Here is a 21,887-nt window from a genome sequence, read left to right as displayed (position 1 = left end):
AGTGAGCATTTTAGCACATGCACCTTGCTTATTCTTTGACAAATTACCTTGAAATATGATTAATAATCCTTCAGCCTGTTCGCAACACCTGGATGAGTACATGCGTTGTGGATACAAAAAAATAAAATAAAAGAAGAAGAATGCAGTCTCAAGGCCTTAATTCCTTTTGTAAAGGAAAAGAGGGCCAGGTAGCAGCATGTGGTAGCTTTTCTTGGCAGAGTAACGTCCATTCAACCTCTTAGAGGGCAAGGAAAATTATGAACTATTCTGAGAGAAACATGTTCATCTTGGCAGTTACCTGCATATACATTATATAAAGTCAACTCCTAAGAATATACTCAGCCTAATTTCTATATTCATCATAATTCAACATTTTTTTTTCTTATTAACTAAGCACACTACAAAATTTATCAAAAATATTAACCTTTCAATTATATGGGAAGAAAGCACATATCTTAAACTTAAATGCTGTGGGACAAAGCGGTGCGGTAGCATTACACCACGCAGAGACGGACCCCAGCTGTATCCCTAAGGGGTGCTCTCTAAACTTCTGAGCATGTACTAAGACACACACCTTCATAGTGATGCACACTGGAACAGCTCAAAGGGAATAGCACGTGCATGTTTCTAATATCTCTCTACAAAGGAAGAAAGAAAATATAAATGACAAAAACCCATTTCTCTTTCTCTAAAAGAAGCACAATGCAGGCAAGGGAGTGTTTATCAACAATAAAAAATGTTGAGAAATGTAAAAACTAACTCTTAAAGAAAACAAGACTTCAGGTACAAAAAAGGTATAAGACAGATTCAAAAGGGCCTCACCGATAAGAAATACCTTGGAGAGTCTCTTGGAACTAGGGCACACAAATCATTTAATGTCAAATTAACAAATTATCAGTATATAGTCACACACCTATTAAAAACAACAGCAATGGGCTTGGGGCCAGTTCATTCATCTGCAGCAGATCAAACGCAAACTATGTTTGGAGCAGAAGGAACATGCAGGGGTCAGGCCCATAATTGCCCTTGACTAGTGGCTCGTGTGGAGGCACTAAACAGAAGTCAGGAATCCACAGCGATGAACCCAAGCCATTTTCAATAGCTCTAGATCGCGACTGAAGGAATAGCCAGAATGTCAATAGCACATGTCCTTGAAAGATGCAGAATTGTTTGAAACGGTCTCATTACTTACAAAATCTTTTTGTTCACATTTTTTTCTCACCCCAAAAATCCAGAGAACAATAACGGTATTACATTAACCAGAATAAACCTTTTATAAAGATAACAATGTGAAAGAAAAACCCTATTACTGGGACCTGAATGATTGTTACTTCAAAGCAACACAAACAATAGCTTCACAGAATCCATTGAAGTTGATGATCCACGCAAAGTTATTCTGCAGACTTTTAGGACTCCCTGCAAAAATGAACACTTTGCATGTGGCAAAGTAAATGGATTTTAAACTGAACTTAATCAGTTTCAGCATTGCGATTGAAATACTCAGTTAATCATGACAGCATTATTAAACCTACAAAGGGGAAGAAATAAATTATCATTGATAGTCTGTCATAAAAATGACAGAGAATCATGGAACACTTTGGTAAGAACTGATTATCCCACAGCAGCTTGTTTCAAATATGTATAACAATCCGATGTGACAGGAGAGCAGCACAAAGTCAGCTTCATGTCTTTGTAAAGCGTTTGACCTGTAATCAAAAATGAGGGTGCATGTTCCCAATTATAGTTCCAGGAACTTGACATTCCATGCCATCTGTCTCATATACCATTGCATACTAAGAAACAAAATAAGTTTTATTTCTTGCCAATAATAAGTCTCTGCAAGAAAGAGATGGCAAGAAAACCAAACTACAATTGAATGATACCTCAGATTACCTCCCATGGATGCTGTTTCAGGCGTGCACAGTGAGTGAAGTAGAACCCTTAGATTCAGTATTTAAATTTGAAGGATCTGAAGGGTTTAGCTGTAGCACTGAGATAGCACGTGCTAATCCCACACGAGTCCCGATAATTCTCCCGCCTGGAAGTTTGACCGAAAGCCATTGATTGGAAAAGTCAGTGTTGTAATCAGAAGCTGCAGAGAGGCAGTATGTTTGTCAAAGAGTCTAAAATTCCTCAACATCACCCATGTGGGATCAGTTCTTGTCTCTGTGCCTTTAGGTTCAGATGTGTTGCAAACACAGTCGTGCAGATACACATGTGCAGATCATGCAGCAGGAAAACCTATTAAGGTTTAAGCAGGAAAATCAATTAATGTAGCACATACAGTATGTATGCATGAGAACATTCCAAATGTACACAGACACACTGCGGTCACCATCTCACATATTACTTGACTCAGACATTTACTAATGACGTAGCTTGACCCCTAATAAACTTAGAAACTATTAAAAACTATCGATGAAAAAAATACAAATTCAGCTTATGTGACTGGGTATTGTTTTCTACTGACATTGGTACATAGCTGGCAAAGTATGAGATTTCAGATGTCCCAAGCCCCACCATTATGATCAGCAGCTATTTCTCAGCAGCTAGAGATGGAGGTACTTGGTGCTGGAAACAATTTCGAGTTGAAAGTGATACCCTCCAAACTGGAGATAAAGATGTCTGCTTCAGACTCTGTCTTAATAACATAACATTCTGCTCATTAAGCAATACAGCTTCTACAGCAGGTGAGATAAGTGTCCCTTGTGTGGCTACACTGCCGAGCAAACTGTAAAGAAAATATGACAGTGACTCAAATTAATTCTTTACGAGACACACAGAGGGGTAAACCATATGCATTATTCAGTTACACATGGTGGACCATGGGCTTTCGAGCTGCAAGTGACGACAAACGGGGGTCTTCTGCATGAGGCGGGGCCTGCGTGACTGCACACACTGGGCCTTGTGGGAACAGGGGCAAAGGCCCCCTTTGCTTGGATGAGTCTGCCAAGCAGATGGCCTACAGAAGAGAAAAGGCTGTGCACCCATGTGCTACTTGGGGTGACTAAAACAAGAGGGCTGTGGACTTCAGGGCAAAGTGGTGGCCCCTTCACATGATTGACATCAATTATGCACCACCCCTATTATTACTGTACCTGGCAGGTTTCAGAGTAGCCGTTGAACCATGCTTTCTCTTTGGAAAGGCTCTGTAGAGGCTTAGAAAACACCAGAAGGGCCACTGATGGTCTGCACCGGCAGAAGGCACAAGCCCATTAGAATGGAGGCCATTAAAATGAACCTCAGCACTGCACACAGGAAGCACAAGTGGAAGTGCTATTGAATTGAAACTTACACAAATGATTTTAAAAAATCCCCTAATGACCCGGTTTAAATTAAACAACGATTACTGATCCTGGCTAAGATGTGCAGTTAGAAGATGGGGGATTGATGGACAAATGGATGGATGGACGGATGGATGATTACCAAGAGCAATAACAACACTGATGACTCTGCTGTACAAGTTATGTTCTGTCACATGTTCACTCTTAGACACTGAACTCAAATTTAGTATTATGGAATGACCTGTAAAGCCGAAACGGCATCCAAATTGTCAGATTAACCTTGCTGTTTTTATTAAGCTGATTGAATGCATTTCTCATTTAGCAACTTCTAAGCTCACATTTGGTTAAAAAAATAAATAAAACAATAAAGCACGGGAACAATGGTTGTGACAGAGGACTAACAAGGAATAAACTAGCAGGTGCCACCCACCCCCACACACAACACCAACAGAAAAATAGGCTAAAGCTAAAGCAAATGCAAGTTCTGCTTGTTTAAAGCTGTTTTAAAAAGCCCTGAAATACCTGAATTTACAGTCAAATTTTAAAACCATTAAAAATAAAAAAAACAGGTTAGGAAGCTCTTCCCTGAAATGAAAAAAATGTTAGCACTTTACATGAGGGATCACAAATGTAATAGTACGCCCATACTTCATGTATTAATTAACCAGAAACAAAGTGTAACTTATGTACTGATTCCATGTTCGTTCATCATTAATCAATCATAACGGTTCATTTATTTCATAGTTACTATATTTGTTCATAATTTGTACTTGAGTAGTAACTGAGTTACTGAGTTACTTGTGCTCCCACAAATAAAATGTTACCAAAACAATCTTGTCATTCTGTCTTAATAAAGTTCAAATGAAAATCACAGCTGTACGAGTATTAGCTATAAGCTATACGCTGCTTCCAAGCTCAGGGGTCACTGGCTGACCATCCCTCTCTGATGCCCACTTCTATGGTGCTTTGGGTAAAAATAAATAAATATAAGACAACTTTCTTCAAAGTGCTGAATATCCTTATTACTTTCCAAAACAGATCCCAGCAGCATAGCCCTGAAGAGAAATGAGCAGGCAGTAATTGATTGGTACCCCCGTAATGGGTTGCAGAAGTAACGACAAAAGATGGGGTGCACAATGAAGAGGAGGGAACGGAACGCGATGTGGCCAGTGGGGCAGACACTTCATTAGGCTGCCCCCCCCACACACACTTCATAAGAGGAACATCCATAGCGACTCGCCGGTGCCTTACAGCTATGTTAAGGTGGCAGGTAACCTTTCGATCACGGCAGCGAGTGGGGGATTCATTCACAGCAACTCCGAGTAGAATGTTTTCGGCAAAAGAATGCTGATGTTATCCCCCACCCCCCACCCCCCCATCCCAAAGCTTAATGCAAGTTCAAGTAATCTGCAAAGAAGGAGAAAGATGGGGAGACCTGTATGTCTGACCACAGTCCAAGAGAGTTATCTTGACAACACATCAACAAGGAGAGGACACAGAAAGCAGCACTTGGTATTTTACCACACGCACATGAAATGCAGGCTCTGTGAACATCAGAGGGGGCCCTGAGGCAAACCTGGACCACCAGTCATGTTCATAAGCATGGAAGTTAGTGTCAGATACACATAAGAGCCACCAGGAAAGATGCAGGTCGGTGCTGATGGGTAATGCACAGTATCTCCTCAAGATGTGGTCACACATGACTCATACTGGCTAAAAGGCACACAGCAGCTTACCTGGGGAGCACAGATAGAGACAAACGAGAAATTCATTAGAGAGATAAAGCAGAAGACAGGCCTGCACTCTCAGGAAAGGCAATTTAACAGCACCCACAACAAAATAGCAACTGCTTCTCACGTCATGATTCTATATCCACAGGATTACAATTAGGTGAATGATCTGTTAACCAATAGGTTCCTCAGACTAGGGTTACAGCAGTTTTTACAGAGCACACCGACTTACAGTACCAGTCCTAGCCAACGTGGCAGCCTAGGCAAGCCTCACTGCCGGTGCCCCCCACCTGAGGAAACTAAAGCTGGATGGCATGTCCGGCATCCCCTCCGAAGTTGGGGCCCTAGGCACCCGCCTATGTCACCTATAGGATCGACCAGCCCTGCAAACGCATATTTTGGTTTTTTGACAATTACAAAAAACGAGCTTATACTTAGGTACACGTTCGAATGTGGGAATCACTGACATCTGACAAGAGAAATGTAGGTAATGTCAACCTTAATCTGCAGACCCCCACACAAGTTAAGGGCTAAAAGGGCCAGGGCATCAAAGGCACTCAACAGACGTAAAGAAGTCTCAGCCACACTCGTGGTAAATGGGGATTGATGATTATGGCCTCATAAGAAATGGTGTGATGACACCTGAGCATTCCAATGCTTCACACTACCACAATCAATGGTCAGTTCCAATTCCATGAGCCCAGCTTTCAAAACCATAATTTTCCCCGAATGCATTTAACATTTATAGCTTTCTAACCAAATCAGCCAATGGAAGCCTCGAACCTGTGTTCACCACGCAGATGGATGCTTGCATCATTTCTTTATCATTGCCTGGATCATTTTACTCCTAGAAAAAGTACTGAAGAAAGTTTTCTTTGCAGGTGAAGGATGAGGTCTGTCAAGCGTGAGTGACTTTGAATGAGGAGATATGCATGGGTGCTGTCAGACCACACAGGGTGCAGTGCTGTCAAAGTGATTACACACTAGAGCAAGGACTTCAGGGGAGCTTTGGGATGCTACTGACCCAAGCGGAGCTCCACTGACAGGCCATCTGTCAAAATCAGGGGTCTTAGCCTACTAGGAAACAACTGAAGGCACAATGCAAACAGATGATGAAATCCCCCACATTCACATGCTCTTCTGCAAATCTTAAACCCTACCCTGTGAAACACAAACTGATTTCAGAAGTGACTTAGAAAATCCAGGAATTTTATCAAGCTGATTTTAATCAGTTATTATACTTCAGAAAATATCCATTCTAATCTGTTTATTTGACACACTGAAGCACATAACCATTGCTTTCCACCAACAGCCAAATCGTGATGAACCCAAAGGCACATCACTATCTGTTGGCAACAACACAGATGATTCATGTTCAACAAATATAAATGTAAGGGCATGAATGGGAGTAGGGTTCAAGGACATTTACTCATGATTTAAAGCTTGCTAATTCCAGAACTAGGGTGGACTTGATCAACAAATGGGCAGGCAAATAGGTACATGAAAAGAAAAACTAAACAGCCAGGCATCACCCAATAGGCCTTGCCTAGCTAAGGACATCCCATAATGGTTCTTGGCACTATGTGACAGGCTGACATGTGCGGCTTCACTTTCTCCCGAGACCATCTGTAGAGCTGTGTGTCTGTTACTAGGGCTCACTGGTCCTTATCGAAAGACACTTGGTGCGGAGCTGCCTGGCTCCTCCCTGCCATCATTTCTCCACATCAGCTCGCCCAGCGCTAGAAAGAGCTACACGACCCGATGCCAGAAGCAGCAGGGGGTGCACGGCTTGCTGGGTGTTGCCAGCTCCTTGGGAGGAATTTGATAACAGACCACAAGCACTGAAAACACCAGCAGAGGCATGAGAAGACCCCAGCCCGGGCACATCAGGGTCCACATCACGGTTGAAAGGCCTGTATTCCAGTTTCTCTTGGACTCTAAGAGCTTTGGCAATGGGTAGGGTCGGCAAGTTTTTGATCACATATGCAGGCAAGACCCACCATTGGCTGCGGATGCTACTTACAGTGTGTCACTATGGTGATCATGGTTAGCTAGGGCAACACAGGACACATGTACAATGGACCGAATGCTTAGGCATCAGTGCCATTTAAACCCGTTCCCAGAATCGTGGAAGGTGCCGCTGAAACACAGACATTCGGCGGGGTCTCCTATCAGCGCAACATTATCACTTAGGAAAGGGCCGGAGACAACGGATAGGCAGGCAAGGACAACCAGGGTCCAACCTGATACCATACCAGTGTGAGTGCTTCCTGCGCCAGTAGCCAGGATGGCACACAGGCCAGCAAAGCTACAAAAGTCTTCAAGCAGTCTAAGATCACCTTCATCTCCAAGATGATAGTTAAAGGACAAGGGCATGGCCCAGATGTAGCAATTTAAAAGAATTCACACTTTCCGCTCTTCTACAGCCAAGACCCACTGCTCTCTTACTGGCTGTTGTTACTTTTTAACAAATCCAACATAAATATGCAAAATTTTTGTTCAAAAAATCTGAACACACACAAACCAACTGCATGCTGTTCAGCACCTGTGACTAATTCAAAAGCACTCCAAGCATCCCAGCATTCCCACCCACCTGAATCCTCTGAACATGAAGCAGCTGGGATCTCTGGGAGCCCAAGGGCTCAGCATGATGAGGTCATAGTTCACACTCCCCCCTCCTGCCACCCATTAGCAGTTTTTAATCAGGATTCCCTCATACACACAGAGCATAATCACACAATATTAACTTTTGATTATTCCTGCAAGATTACAAACCAGGATGAAAGATGTGTCACAGCACTTATTCAATTAGCAGTTGAATAAATGGTAATTATTTATTATGTTACCCAGTATTGCTATTGTTGTTTATTTCCATAGGCTGTCTGCTTGCACAGGTACACCCCTTTGGAAATTTTAAATGCAGTCACATCTATATGCATCCTATTCTTTCTGCTACCCGCCCAATCTCATCTGCATTCCCAGTACCACTGAGGGTTTTCACTTTTCCTTGGCAGAGAGACAGCCGAAATGAGGCGTATTTTGATTGGGGGTGCATCTTCCCTGCCTCATTGGGAAGTCGAATGTGAAGCTGGAGTCCACAGGCCTGAGACACTTTGCCCCCATCCCCCCACCTGTGCACCGGCTGTCAAACAGAAGCCTGAGACAGGAAAGCAGCACGGTGGCCCAAGCCCACCCTGACGGCCCCCGCAATGTGATTCTGGGAGACAGGGATCTGCGTTCGTAGATAAACACGTTAGCATCCCCTCCTCCACGGGTCAATATTACCAAAACCTCTCCCTGAAGTTTCGGTCACATCCATCATGCAGGCAAAATGTGAGGGAAAGAACCCACAGAGTGGATTAACCCAAACCTATTTAAGGGGATTTCCCCGTTCTGGGGGGAGAGGCGCCTGACGGTCATTCAGTGTAGCCTATCCCATAGCCAGCACTCTCCTTACCAATGTGTTCTGTATAGCTGGCCTGCAGAGAACGGATCACCACAGCCACAAAACCAAACAGAACATCTCCATTCCATGAAGATCTGTACAGCATTTCTGGACCGGTTTCAGTCAGCGGCACCATTACCAGGTGCAGGAACGCGTCTGGTGTGCCCCAATGAAGCAAGTGTCACAGTTCCCCATGAGTCCATGCCAGACACCCTGCGATCCCAATAAGAGGGATAGTAGTGAGGCGGACAGCTTGTGCTGCCCTGAGAAGAGACATATCACCTGTTTCCAAGCCTACTGTGCACAGCATGTCACAGAGCAAGGATATTCTGAGCGCTGAAGAAGGCAGGTGGTGACAGATGGGGTCTGGTTTATTGCAGAACAGGAGGGAGCACTATACCAAAGGGGCTCTACATTGAGGTGACAGTCCATTCATGGTGGTCATCCTTCAGTGGCCCCAGGTGGTACTTCCTCTTCCACCTGCAAAAACCTAACATGCCCAACTGGCTCCCCTCTTTCCCCTCAGCTTCTCCCCAGCCTGGGCTTTAGACCTGCCCAGGGAGAGACTGCTCAGACCTGATCACTCCCCAGCCGTGTCTCCTTAGTACTTGTTGGGGACTGTGGTAAGGAAACCATGATTACCGGTTACCACTGACTCGCAAAGTGCTTATCACTTTCTGTAGGTACCGAGCGACAACATCATGGTCCTGTCACAGTATGCGGAAATGTGTCCTAGAGCACCCGGGCCTGAACACACCATATTGCTCCGGTTCTGGATGTACATGTAGACCACATTCTTCTACAGAATAGAGTTCTGAGGTTAATAGAGGTTAAGAGCATCAGAACTGACATCTCGCTACAGCTTTTTAGGCCATTTAGCGTAAATTTCCCGCCATCCCAAATGCCAGAGCTGAATATATTGCACATATATTGCTATAATTGTCATTTATTACTGTCCGTGGTAAAGAAACTCATAGCACAGTCCATGCTCATCTCCACCGGTTCCATTGATGGTGCTGATATCTACTATGTCTATTCTTAGGCTTCCGTTTCTCACCTGTGCAAGTGCTGCCTCCTACAGTCTCTATACATATTGCCCAGTCCATCACAGTGCCAGGTGCTGGTGCCCACTGAACATGCCCATGTTGTGTTCCTCGTGTTAAGGCCTCTTACTGTTGCAGGCGTAGAGTCCCATGCTAGAGCAGGCATGTTCATTGTGCACAGGCAGTTTGATAAAACCCATGAGTATGGCACACTTATCAGGGTTGTAGGTCATTATAAGGCAACCAGTCTCTTGCTTTGCAGTTCTCCGAACAACATAAAGGCAAGGCTAGATTGGCACAGTTCTCTCTGATGAGACAAAGCTGAAAACAAACACTGGTGTGCCTCTCTAGCCCGAGGGCTGCCATGCATATGCTCCTAAGAAAATGCTCAATTCTGGGGATGTGAGTTTTTAAAGAAGCTGAAAAGCTGCCCATCCAGACTAATATGTGAATTGAACCTGAAATCACTGCCTGAAGTGACTGTCTGGCAGCAGTGTCCAGCCCCCATGAGAATCTGACAGCATTCATAAAAGTTAATTTAATACACACACACACAATTTAAACAGTCAAACATAAATAGCCAGGGGACACCAATGATCTTTATCCAAAGGTATTTTTAAAAGGCCCCAATTATATTAATCGGGCTGCCAGAGAAATGGACTGGAAAATCAGGCTTTTTTTTCCCTCCACCCACCACATTAAACTTTGCAAAAGTACTAAATATTTCATTAAACGGTAATCAAACATAAAATGTGAAAGACAGAGTTTGACAGTGACTGCTCTGAATGGCAAGGCGTCAGCCTCGCCAGAATCGTGCCAGTGAGACCGGAGCTTCTCACAAAGCCAGCACATCTCACACTTTAGGGCCTTGACACCCTCTGCCATGCTTCTGACGACCTTGGACAGCCTGAGAGCCTGAAAGTCACCTCTTTAAATATTAATGCTGTTCTTATCACTCAAAACAAGGGTGTGTCCTCACTGTACTGGGGTGTCTGGAGATGGTATTAAAAACATGTCTTTTGATTGCATTGGTCAGATCATCTTTATTTACCGGCCTAGTCAAATTTATTCACCTTTATAGCATTAACTTTAAAACAAGCCAAATCAACTATGCTGCTACACAACACTGTAGCACAAGTTTAAAAATTCAACAAATTGCAATTTTTTGATAGAAGCAATGTAGTAGATGCATTATTTATAACATCATGTTATATACTCTGCTGGTTATATACCGAGGAACCCAAAGATAGTCGTAAAGGACAAATATACATGAGAATTTCTCAGTAACCCGTAGCAACTAAGAGAAACTGGCAAAATTCATTCACAGTTGAGGCTGGTAAATCTGAACCAAAACAAAGTTTACTTTTAACTAAGCACCTATTGTCTTCCAATAGAGAAACTCAATCCTTACTGTCAAGCTTATTTCCCTAAATATACATAATCTCCTATGCAGCAAAGTAAATGCCCATTCAAAGCTTTGTTCAGGAAAGGGTCATTGACCAACTTGACAGGTCGCCAAATCCCAAATAATACGCAATCATTGCTAATCCAGTTGTGCTGCAGGCAGCAAGTCATCGGTTATTTCAATTTATTGAATGGGATTTAGGCAGCAGAGTTAGCAAGCTGTAACTTCCACTCACAGAATTAGAGGACACGCAGGTGGAAGCGCGTGATAGTAAACATGTTCTTAGTAACTTAACATAACCTCCATCAACCAATTTGGCTGGGAACAGGAACAATCAAATTATACTACTCACCGAGCCTCACCCCTGGGAGAAGGCAGCACTAGAAGCTGGCCTGTCTTTTTCAAAGTGGCTGTAATGACAGTGACTGTAATGGCTTCCGGAACATCACACATATCTCTTATGTTTTCTAGGAGCACCAGAAACCAATTTTCTCCGTATGCTGGCTGTGTATTCTGTGGTTACTGAAAAAAAAAGTCTGATGCACTTCTCTGTGTACATCTATGACGGCAAAAAACCTTAGCCAGTTGGGACAGAAGTGTCACCAGCTTGGGATGAGTTTGAAGTTTACATCCAGCATTCAGGGCGTGATGCAAAAGCAGTTCATAGGATGACTGATGTCCTGATGTTCAGGCTATCAGTATAAGACATATCAGCAACACTAGCTGGACATGCCATGGAAACCAGAACTGTGATACTCCATATGAAGAAACTCACCACATGATCCAAGCTCGCCACCACTCGGCACTGTCCGTGGTGCTGAAACCTCTAACATTCCATATGCATTTTTAGGCAACCATCTCTCACCTTTGTAGATGCTGCCTCCTTCAGACTCTACACAAATTCCTCAGTCAATTACGGTGTGAAGTGCCAGCTATGCCCAAGGCAATGCCCAAAGGTTGAAAGTTTCAGAACTGGCAACTCAATAAAAGGCAAACAAGGCCAAACACAAAGGACACAGTACAAGTCTAAAGGGGTCCTTTTTAAGATTAAATCATCCTTCCATTCTCCAATGTTCACTATTGGTCACCACACTGTAAAAGACACTGTAATAGCACTGGGCCTTCTTAGTAAGAAGAATACCTTCATGCAACCTATGCAGTGTGTGCACACCACCAAAATCCTCATATTTGCTGGAAAAATAAAAACTACTTCTGATTGTGACATCTCAAGATAAACACATACTGTGTCTTGAGAAATTAAGACCCGTGTTTCTTTAATCCAGCAAGGACACTCTTGGGCCATTTTATTCCAACATTTTAAAAGGCAACACAACTGCAAACAATAAATACAGTAGGATAAAGTGAAATGGGTTGCATTGGGGGAATTAATGCAGTACTAACTCTTATTTTGAACTTTTAACATTATGGTTCCTTATGGTGAGATGTGGAACTGCCGTCTCAGCAAGCAGAGAAAGCTGAATGGAGCTATATTGTTACTCCACCTGTCCCCCAATTCCATGTGACAGTATTTGCCACTGTGTTGTGCTCTGTCTCGCATTTTTAGACCAGTATTGGTCCTGACACTGGGTCTCATCCCCATTCTGTTTGGCATTCACATACAGTTTCAATTTCCTTTTTTTTCCCAATTTTTGTCTTTCCAAAACGACTGCTCTCCCTTTTCATATTTACTCTTTTGTTGACCCTTGTCCCCTGTGAATCTCAAAAAGGAAAATCCTCTTTGCCAATGAAAAAAAACTTATCAAATCACACCCCCCCTGTGTCACCTAGACCGGGTTGCTATCCTGAATAGAGAGTGAATAGAGTCAAATGTCTAATCAGGATTTGCAGCTGAACACAGGAATTATTTAAAGTAAAACTCAATATTACTGCTTTCAGCTGCAGATAGTGGAACATAATGATGCTGAAAGGCCTGCTACCGTCAACCATTCTAGCACTGTCTGCTGGGTTATAATGGGCAATTCATCACTGCTTTAGCCCGAAGGCCTTCATTCAAGGCCGGGTTTTGCCCCGTGGGATGGCATGGAGTTGATGGCAGCTAGCAAACGCGGTGACACACTCACACTCCGCAATACGAACAGCCTGCCGAGACAATCGGGTTAGTTTCAGCGAGCTTCAGAGAGCAAATATCACCCAAGGTGACCGAACAAATCACCCCACGTTAAATGCTTTCGGCCCTGAGCTTCTTACGAGCATTCAGCCCAGGTCTGACACCATGCCACTTCGGGGTGGCGGGGGGGGGGGGGGCAATCGCAGAAGGGGTCGCAATCTGAATGAAAACAGCATTCATTAAAGCAAACACACCCCCCACCCCCATACACACACCTTTAATCAATGCTAGTAGTTCAGACAAGACTGAAAATGATGAGGATGGTGGTATAGAGGAGTGCTGTGTGCAATGACCACCTGCCACACTGGCCAGGATGTGGGGGATGGAAGTGTTCTGACATACCACAGCTCACCTACCACTACAAGGGCATCCCTGCACCTCAAACTTCAGATAGAAAGATAAACTATATTCATATACAACAAGACACAGACTTTTCCAAAGAACTCCCATTGCATTTCATGGTTTTTGCTGCAGTATTGTGTATTTTCTGGTTCTGACCTTGCATATTTTTCCTCAGTTATGGAACTGCAGAACACCACGCAAAACAACACAAAGAAAACTGAAGACTGTATCTATATACTTCTGCCAGAACCGGGTGCCTCTCAAACCATACAGCAAATCTTCCAGACTTCCAAACTGTCCAAACTGTCATACCAAAGAAAAGATAAAATACCCCAGGGCAGGCAGGTCATGTGCAAAGGACAAAAACCATGGTCTTAGGCTAAACTGGATCATATGAGGTGTTTTATGAACCACCCTGTACCCATCCATCCCCTCATTTCTCCAATACATGCTCATGGTGTTACCAAGAAGTCAATCCCAGGAAGCGTTTAATTTATTAGCAGATGCTCTTGTCCAAAATGATCTACAAAGGAGCATCAGGGAGCAGGGTAAAACAGAGTAAATTAAGGGCCTTGCTCAGGGACACAAAGGTGACATCACACTGAAAGGCATGGGATTTGAACTTAGTAACCTACCGATTATGGGCACAGAACCACACACTGCCCACCAAACCTGCCAAGCACAGGACACAAGACTAGAGGACACCATGGAGAGTAAGCCAATCCATCATGAGTAAGGACACACAGACACACACTATGGGCAATTTAGAAACACCAAAATATCTAATGTCCTGAGACTATGAGAGGAAACTAGCACAAATTTACACAAACTCCACACAGATGGCGAAGCGATTCATACCCCCAATTGTGGCAGCCGGAGGCTTCCACGCTGCCCACTGGACCACCATGCCACCAGCAGCCATAACCAGTATTAAAAAAATCGCATGCACCACATTCCTCTTTGAAATTGGAAATATTATGGAAAAGTGCAATGGATTCATGCTGTGGAATAATCATCTCTAGATGCACAATCTGAACCCCTTGAATTGTAACTGAACTCCACCCCTTGGCAACACAAACAGCAAGTCTCTATAGCTCATCTTTTACCACAGCCTTTCCACTGAGTGACACAAAGAGGAGTCTGATTTTGAATCCTGCTTGGAAAAACGCTTTGCAGTTTATCACAGTGGCACCCATTACAATCCCGAGGGCCAGTTCAGTGTGTCTACTGTCCTTCGCTTTCTGCAGCATATCCTTTCCCGTTCCTTCATTGACAAGCAATGCAGAATCTAGGAATCTTATGAGAACATACAAACCAAGCATCAGAGCAGAAGCTGCTGTCAGTTCTGCTGTCAAAAAATAAGTGCATCCGCTTGCAACAGGCAAGCAATGAACCCATAGCAAACAGTTGGCTTGAACTGTGTCTGTCCGCTACTTAAAAGCTAAACAAAGTTCCTAATGTGCTTATGAATTTATTTTTTAAATAAAAGGAGAAAGATGCAATAGAAGCCACAGGCATTATACTTCCACCCTCATTTACAGCCCCTGTCATTTGCCTTATTGATCATTTCTGGGGGTAAAAGCCTGGGAATTGCCTCCTTTTGGAGATGTACACAACACGCACCATGTACCAAGAACACAGCCGGCAGGAGGCCACCCAGGGTACAGCCACATTAACCTGTCATGACAACCTGCAAATCACCCCAGCGCCAGGTGATACGGCCTCCATCTAATTTCGGTTCTCCCTGGAGTGTCAGAGCTGTCACTTCAATCCACGTGCTCCTGAGGCGGGAAACTTGGCATACAGGGACGGCACATTGTTCATCACCTGCCGCAAAGTGATTTACACAGCTTACAGTATGACACTCCTACAGATTTATACCACTCAACGCTACAAATGCCTGGCTGTTTGATCGAATTAACGTATGCTTACAAATGTCAAACCACTACGCCACCTGCTGCCCAGACGGTATCCTTCCTGCTTTGCTCTAGCCTGGCCTGTCACTGTGGATCCAAGATTAAGAGGCTGAGGGGTCTTGTAACATGATGGACAAGGACTGGGAAAGAAAAAGTAAGAGGCACTTCTCGAACACAGCACAAACTCCTGCAACTACGTGCGGGTGGCTGCAGGCACCTGAGAGAGGAAGAAGCCCCTGGTAACCGGGGCCTGGCATCTGCCAGCACAGAGGGAGCATCTGCTACCATCCCATGGTGTCACAGCGGTGGTGGAAAAGGCAGGTGGGGGGCATGGGGCATCCCACCACGCGGACACCCGGTCCCTGGCAAAGTGCCAGCCTCTGTCAGATAACTGACACGTCCTACAACCTTGCGATCAGCCTGTCAGATTATGCCACAGATGCCGTCACATGACCTCGTCCTAACAGCTCGATAGAAGATTTTCCCAATGACTTCTAGTAGAGGGCTTCTGATGTAAGGACTGGAAATCTTAGGCAAATCACATCACAACGGCAATTTGGATGAAAAATGTGCAGGGTGGCACATGAATGCCCTGGGGGGGGGGGGGTGTCGGTAATATGGAGGCCGAAAAGGGATTTCAAGTTCAGGTCACTGTGACTTACAGCTCATGTGACATCACTGGCATATGCAGTGGGAGGGCCACTCTTGACCAATAAGATAAGATATATAATTCATTGCATGATTAGATGAAAAGAAGATAAATCTTCAGAGATGGACCACAACACATAAATCATTCACAATTATTCACACATAGATGTGTTAATTTGCAAGCCGTATATCACTGACATATTTCAGTCTTATGGATTACACCCTTGGAAAAGGGAATGACTAAAACCTAATTTTGTGTGAAATCAGCTTCCCATTTCCAGCCTTGTAAGCTGTACATTTATTGGCCAAGATTTCACATAACATTTTATCAGGTGTGTTTTCTAGGGTTGTCAAAGTTTTCTTTTGGTTTCAGTTCTGAGTTTGGTTTCAAACGATGTGCAGAGACACTAGCGAGCACTGTAACACAGCAATATGTCAGTGCTACAGAGATGAGGCGTAGTTTCATAGCCCGCACCCTAGATAAATGAGTGCAACACACATCTGTGAAAATAATACTCAAAAATTACTCTAGTCAGTCTGATAAGAGCACTTTAAAGGATCTCTGCACACTCCGTCACAATAGTCCACTTATATGCATGGAAATAAAAGCTAGGATTCTTAACAATACATTTCATTCTTAAAGATACTTTTGATGTCATTTGCTAAGGGGGAATTACCATAATGGAGTGTGGAGTACAATCCTGCCATATTTATAGCTATAGTCCTATATGTTCAGCGAATTCACCTTGTCCCATCACAGCAACTCTGCACACATTTATTCCAAGACACAAAGGGACAGAGTCAGTTCATCATTCGTAACAATGTATGAAACCCCACTGCTACCTTAAACTGTATATGCTCCTGAGGATATACATCTCCATAAGACAATGCTGCCTTGACCAGATTTGCAGTAAGTCAGGTACACAGGTTGGCTACTGCAGCCCTAACCAGGCGACCAGCAGAACATTGTCTTCGTGAAAGAGAAGACCTCTCATGTGTTACAGATGATACCTGCGAACCAGGTAACACCAAGGGCATATTTACAGGCCAGTGATATGATCAAGTACATTTTTTCTCCTGTAAATACAAATCCATCACAGTCTTACGTGATGACTGAAAAGGAATGGAAAAATAAATACAACACTAAGGACACAACATTGAGAACAATTCCTACATGTAAAAAAAGGTTTTGAGGACTTGTCACAGCGCACCCGCGCATATAAATAAACAATAACATTATGAGCACAGCTGCCAATAAGATAATGCCCCAGCAGTCAGCAATGGTGCTTATCACACTAATCCTGAAGTGTGGCTGGTACTGGGTGCTCCACTCACCAGTCACCACACACACACACACACACACACACACACATACACAGAGCAGGATGTCAGCCCAGAAGAGTAAGGACTTGTGTTCAGATAACAGACAAGGTACTCGGGTGATAAAAATAACCAAATCATATAGAGCGTTGTTTTGGTTGTACAGGTTTCTACTATGGGCAGATCAGTTTTGACACAGCTGGCCAGAAAGAAAATAAAATTTCTGAGGGGAAACGGTAAGGCACTATGGCAGAGCATAAAGACGACTGAACAGCACCGCAGCCTGACTGGCTGAAGGGCGCACACCCCCCACCTCCTCACTCAGTTCCACATCTCAAACTTTCTCGTCTACCATGACTTGTCAGCAATCAAGCTGCAATGCTGTTGAGAACGCCCTCTAGTGTCAGTCCATCCACCACAGTCTGACAGAGAGCAAACTGGCTTCAGGATTTAAGGAGGAGCCTCATTTTATAGCTTCCACTACAGGAAATCAGCACAAAATAAAACAAATTAGTAACTGCACACTGGATAGCTCACCCTGCTTGGTTATCAAGGTTTTAAGTGATGTTCTTATGCGCCTCTGAATTATTCATCATCTGACTTTGTTCACAGCTCAAGCCCTCCCTTGCGATCTTTTTTAATGTTTTCTGGGTTGCGCCTTTGGGCATTTCTGTTACCATCAGGGACTTATTATTAGCTAGTGAGGCTGATAAAATGAAAATGTGGTCATGAAAGAAAAGAAACACTGAGAGACACTGAGACTGCAAGGGCAGCAGTGAGGAAGGAGCCGGCTGAAGGCTCTGAGAGTACTGATCCAGCAGTGGCACTTCACCCAATAGTGCCACCTGGCTCAGAATATCACCTGGATGCAGGGTTTTCAGCAGCTGCCTGCCCCAGCCGGACTCTATGCCTGCTGAAGACCCACATCCCTGTCACCCTCTTACCCAGCATGCATATGCATCTGACACATTCACGAACATAACCATTTTTCTTGATTTGTACAACCATCCCTGCAGTACCATTGCAAATTGAACAATCTATTGAATTACTTAGAAAGCATTCATAGCAAGATACACTAAAATAGTTTAGTCCATGTCTTTGCCACCATACAGTTGAGAGTTTTAAAAAGCAAAGCATTACATTGCAACAAGTGATTGGAAGAGAAAATATCCAAAAACATATTGTACTATATTTAGAGAATATAACATATACAACAAATAAATTATATAGTATATAATAATATGCAAGTCAAAAAACCAATACTTTTTGGCTTAGGGTAACGAATGGAACACTTATCTTGGAATTAGCCAGGATTTGCACATTTTCCTATTTTGTTGTTGTCTAACTGAATTTGGATCCTAAATCACAATTCTAGCATATTTGAAATCTGGACTAGTCACTTTCGATACCCATATGGTAGTTATTTCCATAAACACAGTAAGCGCTCAGGTCAAGATTTCTGATTGTAATGAGAAAAACAAATAAATCCAAGCCGAATCAAAGTTCTCATACTGTATGTGCTTGGGTCTGTTCTTATTTGGCACTATAATTAAAGAAAAAAAATGCCAAACGGAATGTGTGAAGCGGACATCACTGGACGGAGTCCACACCGTAACTAATTGTTTTTTTAATTAACGCCTTCTCCTTTCTCGTTATCCTCTTTTCACCTTTAATTTCAAGTTATCGCCTGAATTTTACCAGTTCAATATAAATGCAGTACCTGTCTGCACTCAAGAAATTACCCAAACGAGAATGTGTACAAGATTAGAATTAAATCCTTTCTTAGGAGCAGACAGATCTGCATCTTAAAATCATGTTACTGCCTATACACCACCTTGTATTTTCTATACGCAGAACATTTTGCATCATGATGCATATCGATTTCTCTTTATTGTTTCACCAATAATATCTAACCATCCATTCCGCAAAATGTACTCTACCGATTTTAACAGTCATTAAGAGTTATCATTAAAACGCGATGGAATGATTACTCTAACAAATCTCTTTCTCAAAGTTTTAAGTTAGCAGCTATTCCAAGTCACGGAAACAAATCACATACTACAGATGGAACAGAACACATATCAAACAGGCACTAATTTGCGTAATTTTAATCACCATGTCCCAGAAACGATGTTACAGATGGTGTTCTATCTGCGAATGTCATTCATCGAGCACTTAGTGACAAAAGACAAAAGTAAAGCCCTGTCAATCACGGGCTTTGCGAAAACATTTCTGCCAGGATGTCCCATATAACAGTTCATCTGTATCTGTGGATATGTTTCCCTTTATTCATTATTGTCGATCTATCTATTTAAAATCTGATTTTCGCGTCTGATCGAATATGTGCAACGTTTAAACTACAGTGTGAAGTTTAATAATTACAAGCACCCTCAATGCAGTGCTGAAAACCCCGGTGTCACATTTAAAGTTAGATTTTATTAGACTATATTCCCACATTACTAAGGCAGTAATACTGTATACCACGCTGCGAAGATTTTAATGTATCTTTGTCTTAACTGCTGTAGGGATTTCGGTGCACCATAAAAGCGAAAGAGGGGGTTGTCCTCTTCTGCCGTCTCGGATCACGCAGCCTGGCTCCCGGCAAGTACTCTGCAGCTATGCTACAGATCGGGGCGCTGTCTCACACACGTTAAACCTGGGTTCAACCACCGATTGTTGTCGGCTGGCTTCAAGGGTAGGGAAAGCACACTTTTTAAACGTATCAATAGTAGGGCTGCGCTCCGCCAGACACCAGTGAACCGATCGGAGCAGGGCAGACTTGGGCATCGCGGTCCAGCTGCGGCGACGGAAGATCAGACATCAGTGCACACGCGAACTGGCCGTGATCGAGGCTGCCTTTTCTGATGCAAAGCGCGGCAGCAGCTGGAAAATGCGCTTCTGCATCCCATACAATGAGGTTCTGTGCGGAGAGACCCCCCTGCCAAAGCAGCCGGGACCCTAGCAAACGGGCCGGGCAAGATTCCGCAAAGTGGGTGAAGCATAGGGCGGAGGGCACCCTCCCTCTCACTCTTTCAGGAATTGTTTCCCTAGTCTTTTGTTATTACGGCATCACTGTACCTAGAAAGCACCACCCGGCGTGGTCTCATTTTTTTCCCTGCAAGGGACAAAGGCGCTCATTCAGCACCACTGGCACGTGAGCTCTTCTCGCGTGCACGGGTGCGTTATTTATTTATCATCCCGTCACCTCACCCTGTCACCTCTCCGCGGCTCGGATCCTTTGGAACCGCCTCAGTCCGGGAGTCTAGCCGCGGCGCGACACTCGCAACGGCCAGAAAAGAGGAACAAAAAAAAGTTAACGATAACAGCGCGTCTTTCTCCGCCGCAGCCCCGCTCGCCCGCCGTGGCGCGAAGAGCAGAAGCGACTCGGTCTGACTGACTCAACCCGTGGCCGAAGAAGAGTAGTCTTTCTATCGTTTAACTCGGCAGTTTTTTCACGTCGTCCCTCCCCAGGAGACTTTGTAAGGCAGAATAAGAAGCGCTCTCTTTTCGCCCCACTCACCTGCTGTTGAGGCTCAGCGCTGGGAAGAGCAGCAGCAGGCTAAACGCACAGAAGAATTTCATAGCGCTGTGTCGCTCGCTCGCTTGCGCTCCTCCGCTCTCCCCTCGCGCCCGCTACCTTCCCTCTCTCTCTCTTTCTCTTTTCTCTCGCGCTCTCCCTTCTCAAGCTGACTCACTGGCGTGCGCGCATGCACGCGGGAAGCGCAGGCAGACGCTGCACGCGGTGGCCGTGCGACGTGGAGACTTTTAAACGCAACCTCGCTCAGACGGACGGGATAATATGCGGCAGGTTGGAGCGGCGGCCTTAAGGGACTGGGAGTTGGAAGAGCAGATTCCGAGGATCGTTCGAGATCAAGATGTGATGTCACCAGCGGAGGTGCAGAAAGATTTTGTTTTACAGTCGTTTGATTATGCCATGCAGCACAGTCTCTCTAAGCACCCTCTATATAAGTTATTATGATTAGTAATTGTCAGGGAGCTTAGTTATCTATGCACTTGCAATGACTTTCCCTGGAAATTAAAATCATATTCCCATATATGCATTTAATTGGAGTCTAGTTCATGGACATATTTTCTCCCAAGTATGAAAGTGCTTGTTTTTCTCACTCCCTTTACGGTGAGAATGCAATCATTAAAAAGTAATTATTCTTAAGAGGTTACAAAGATCTATTTCCGATTTCCCTTCGGTCCAATCTATAAATGTTTCCTCGGAGCAGAGCGCATCAAAATGACTATCTTTTCAGAGTCACGTAGTCGATCTTAATTTGCACCTGAGCCTTAGAAAAATGTGAAAGGTCTTATAATGCAAATAACATAGATTTAAGTACCTGTTGGGTGTTTGTATTACGAAGTAATTCGGTGGAAGTTATAATAGGATTTATATTTATCCTCTACAAATAGTTCCCAAGTCAACGACAAAGAGGTCAAATAATTTAGGCGTGATGAACGGCTCACGTTATGGATTTATTGGAGTTTGGGGTCTATATTCCTGAACTAACTCTGATAACTCGTATTTTCTCATATACTCACTATGTCATTCACTTTAATTAGCAGAGAGTAAGTCTAATTAATCCTGTGGGCCTATCAGTGAAGCAGTTACACATGGAA

General features: G+C 43.8%; 1 protein-coding gene across 1 annotated transcript in view; it reads right to left on the bottom strand.

Annotated features, from left to right (window-relative positions):
- The window catches only part of luzp2 (leucine zipper protein 2), an 84,050-nt gene extending 63,082 nt beyond the window's left edge, over positions 1-20,968 (bottom strand). The window contains exon 1 of the mRNA XM_072698497.1: positions 20,782-20,968. Coding sequence (XP_072554598.1) covers positions 20,782-20,843 — 62 coding nt within the window. The 5' untranslated portion in view covers positions 20,844-20,968. The remainder of the gene's footprint in view (positions 1-20,781) is intronic.
- Between the last annotated feature and the right edge of the window lie 919 nt (positions 20,969-21,887).

Source organism: Paramormyrops kingsleyae, chromosome 13, assembly GCF_048594095.1.
Source record: "Paramormyrops kingsleyae isolate MSU_618 chromosome 13, PKINGS_0.4, whole genome shotgun sequence".
Taxonomy (NCBI): domain Eukaryota; kingdom Metazoa; phylum Chordata; class Actinopteri; order Osteoglossiformes; family Mormyridae; genus Paramormyrops; species Paramormyrops kingsleyae.
Note: the sequence above shows the minus strand (reverse complement) of the source record. Positions and strands in the feature narration are given on the sequence as shown.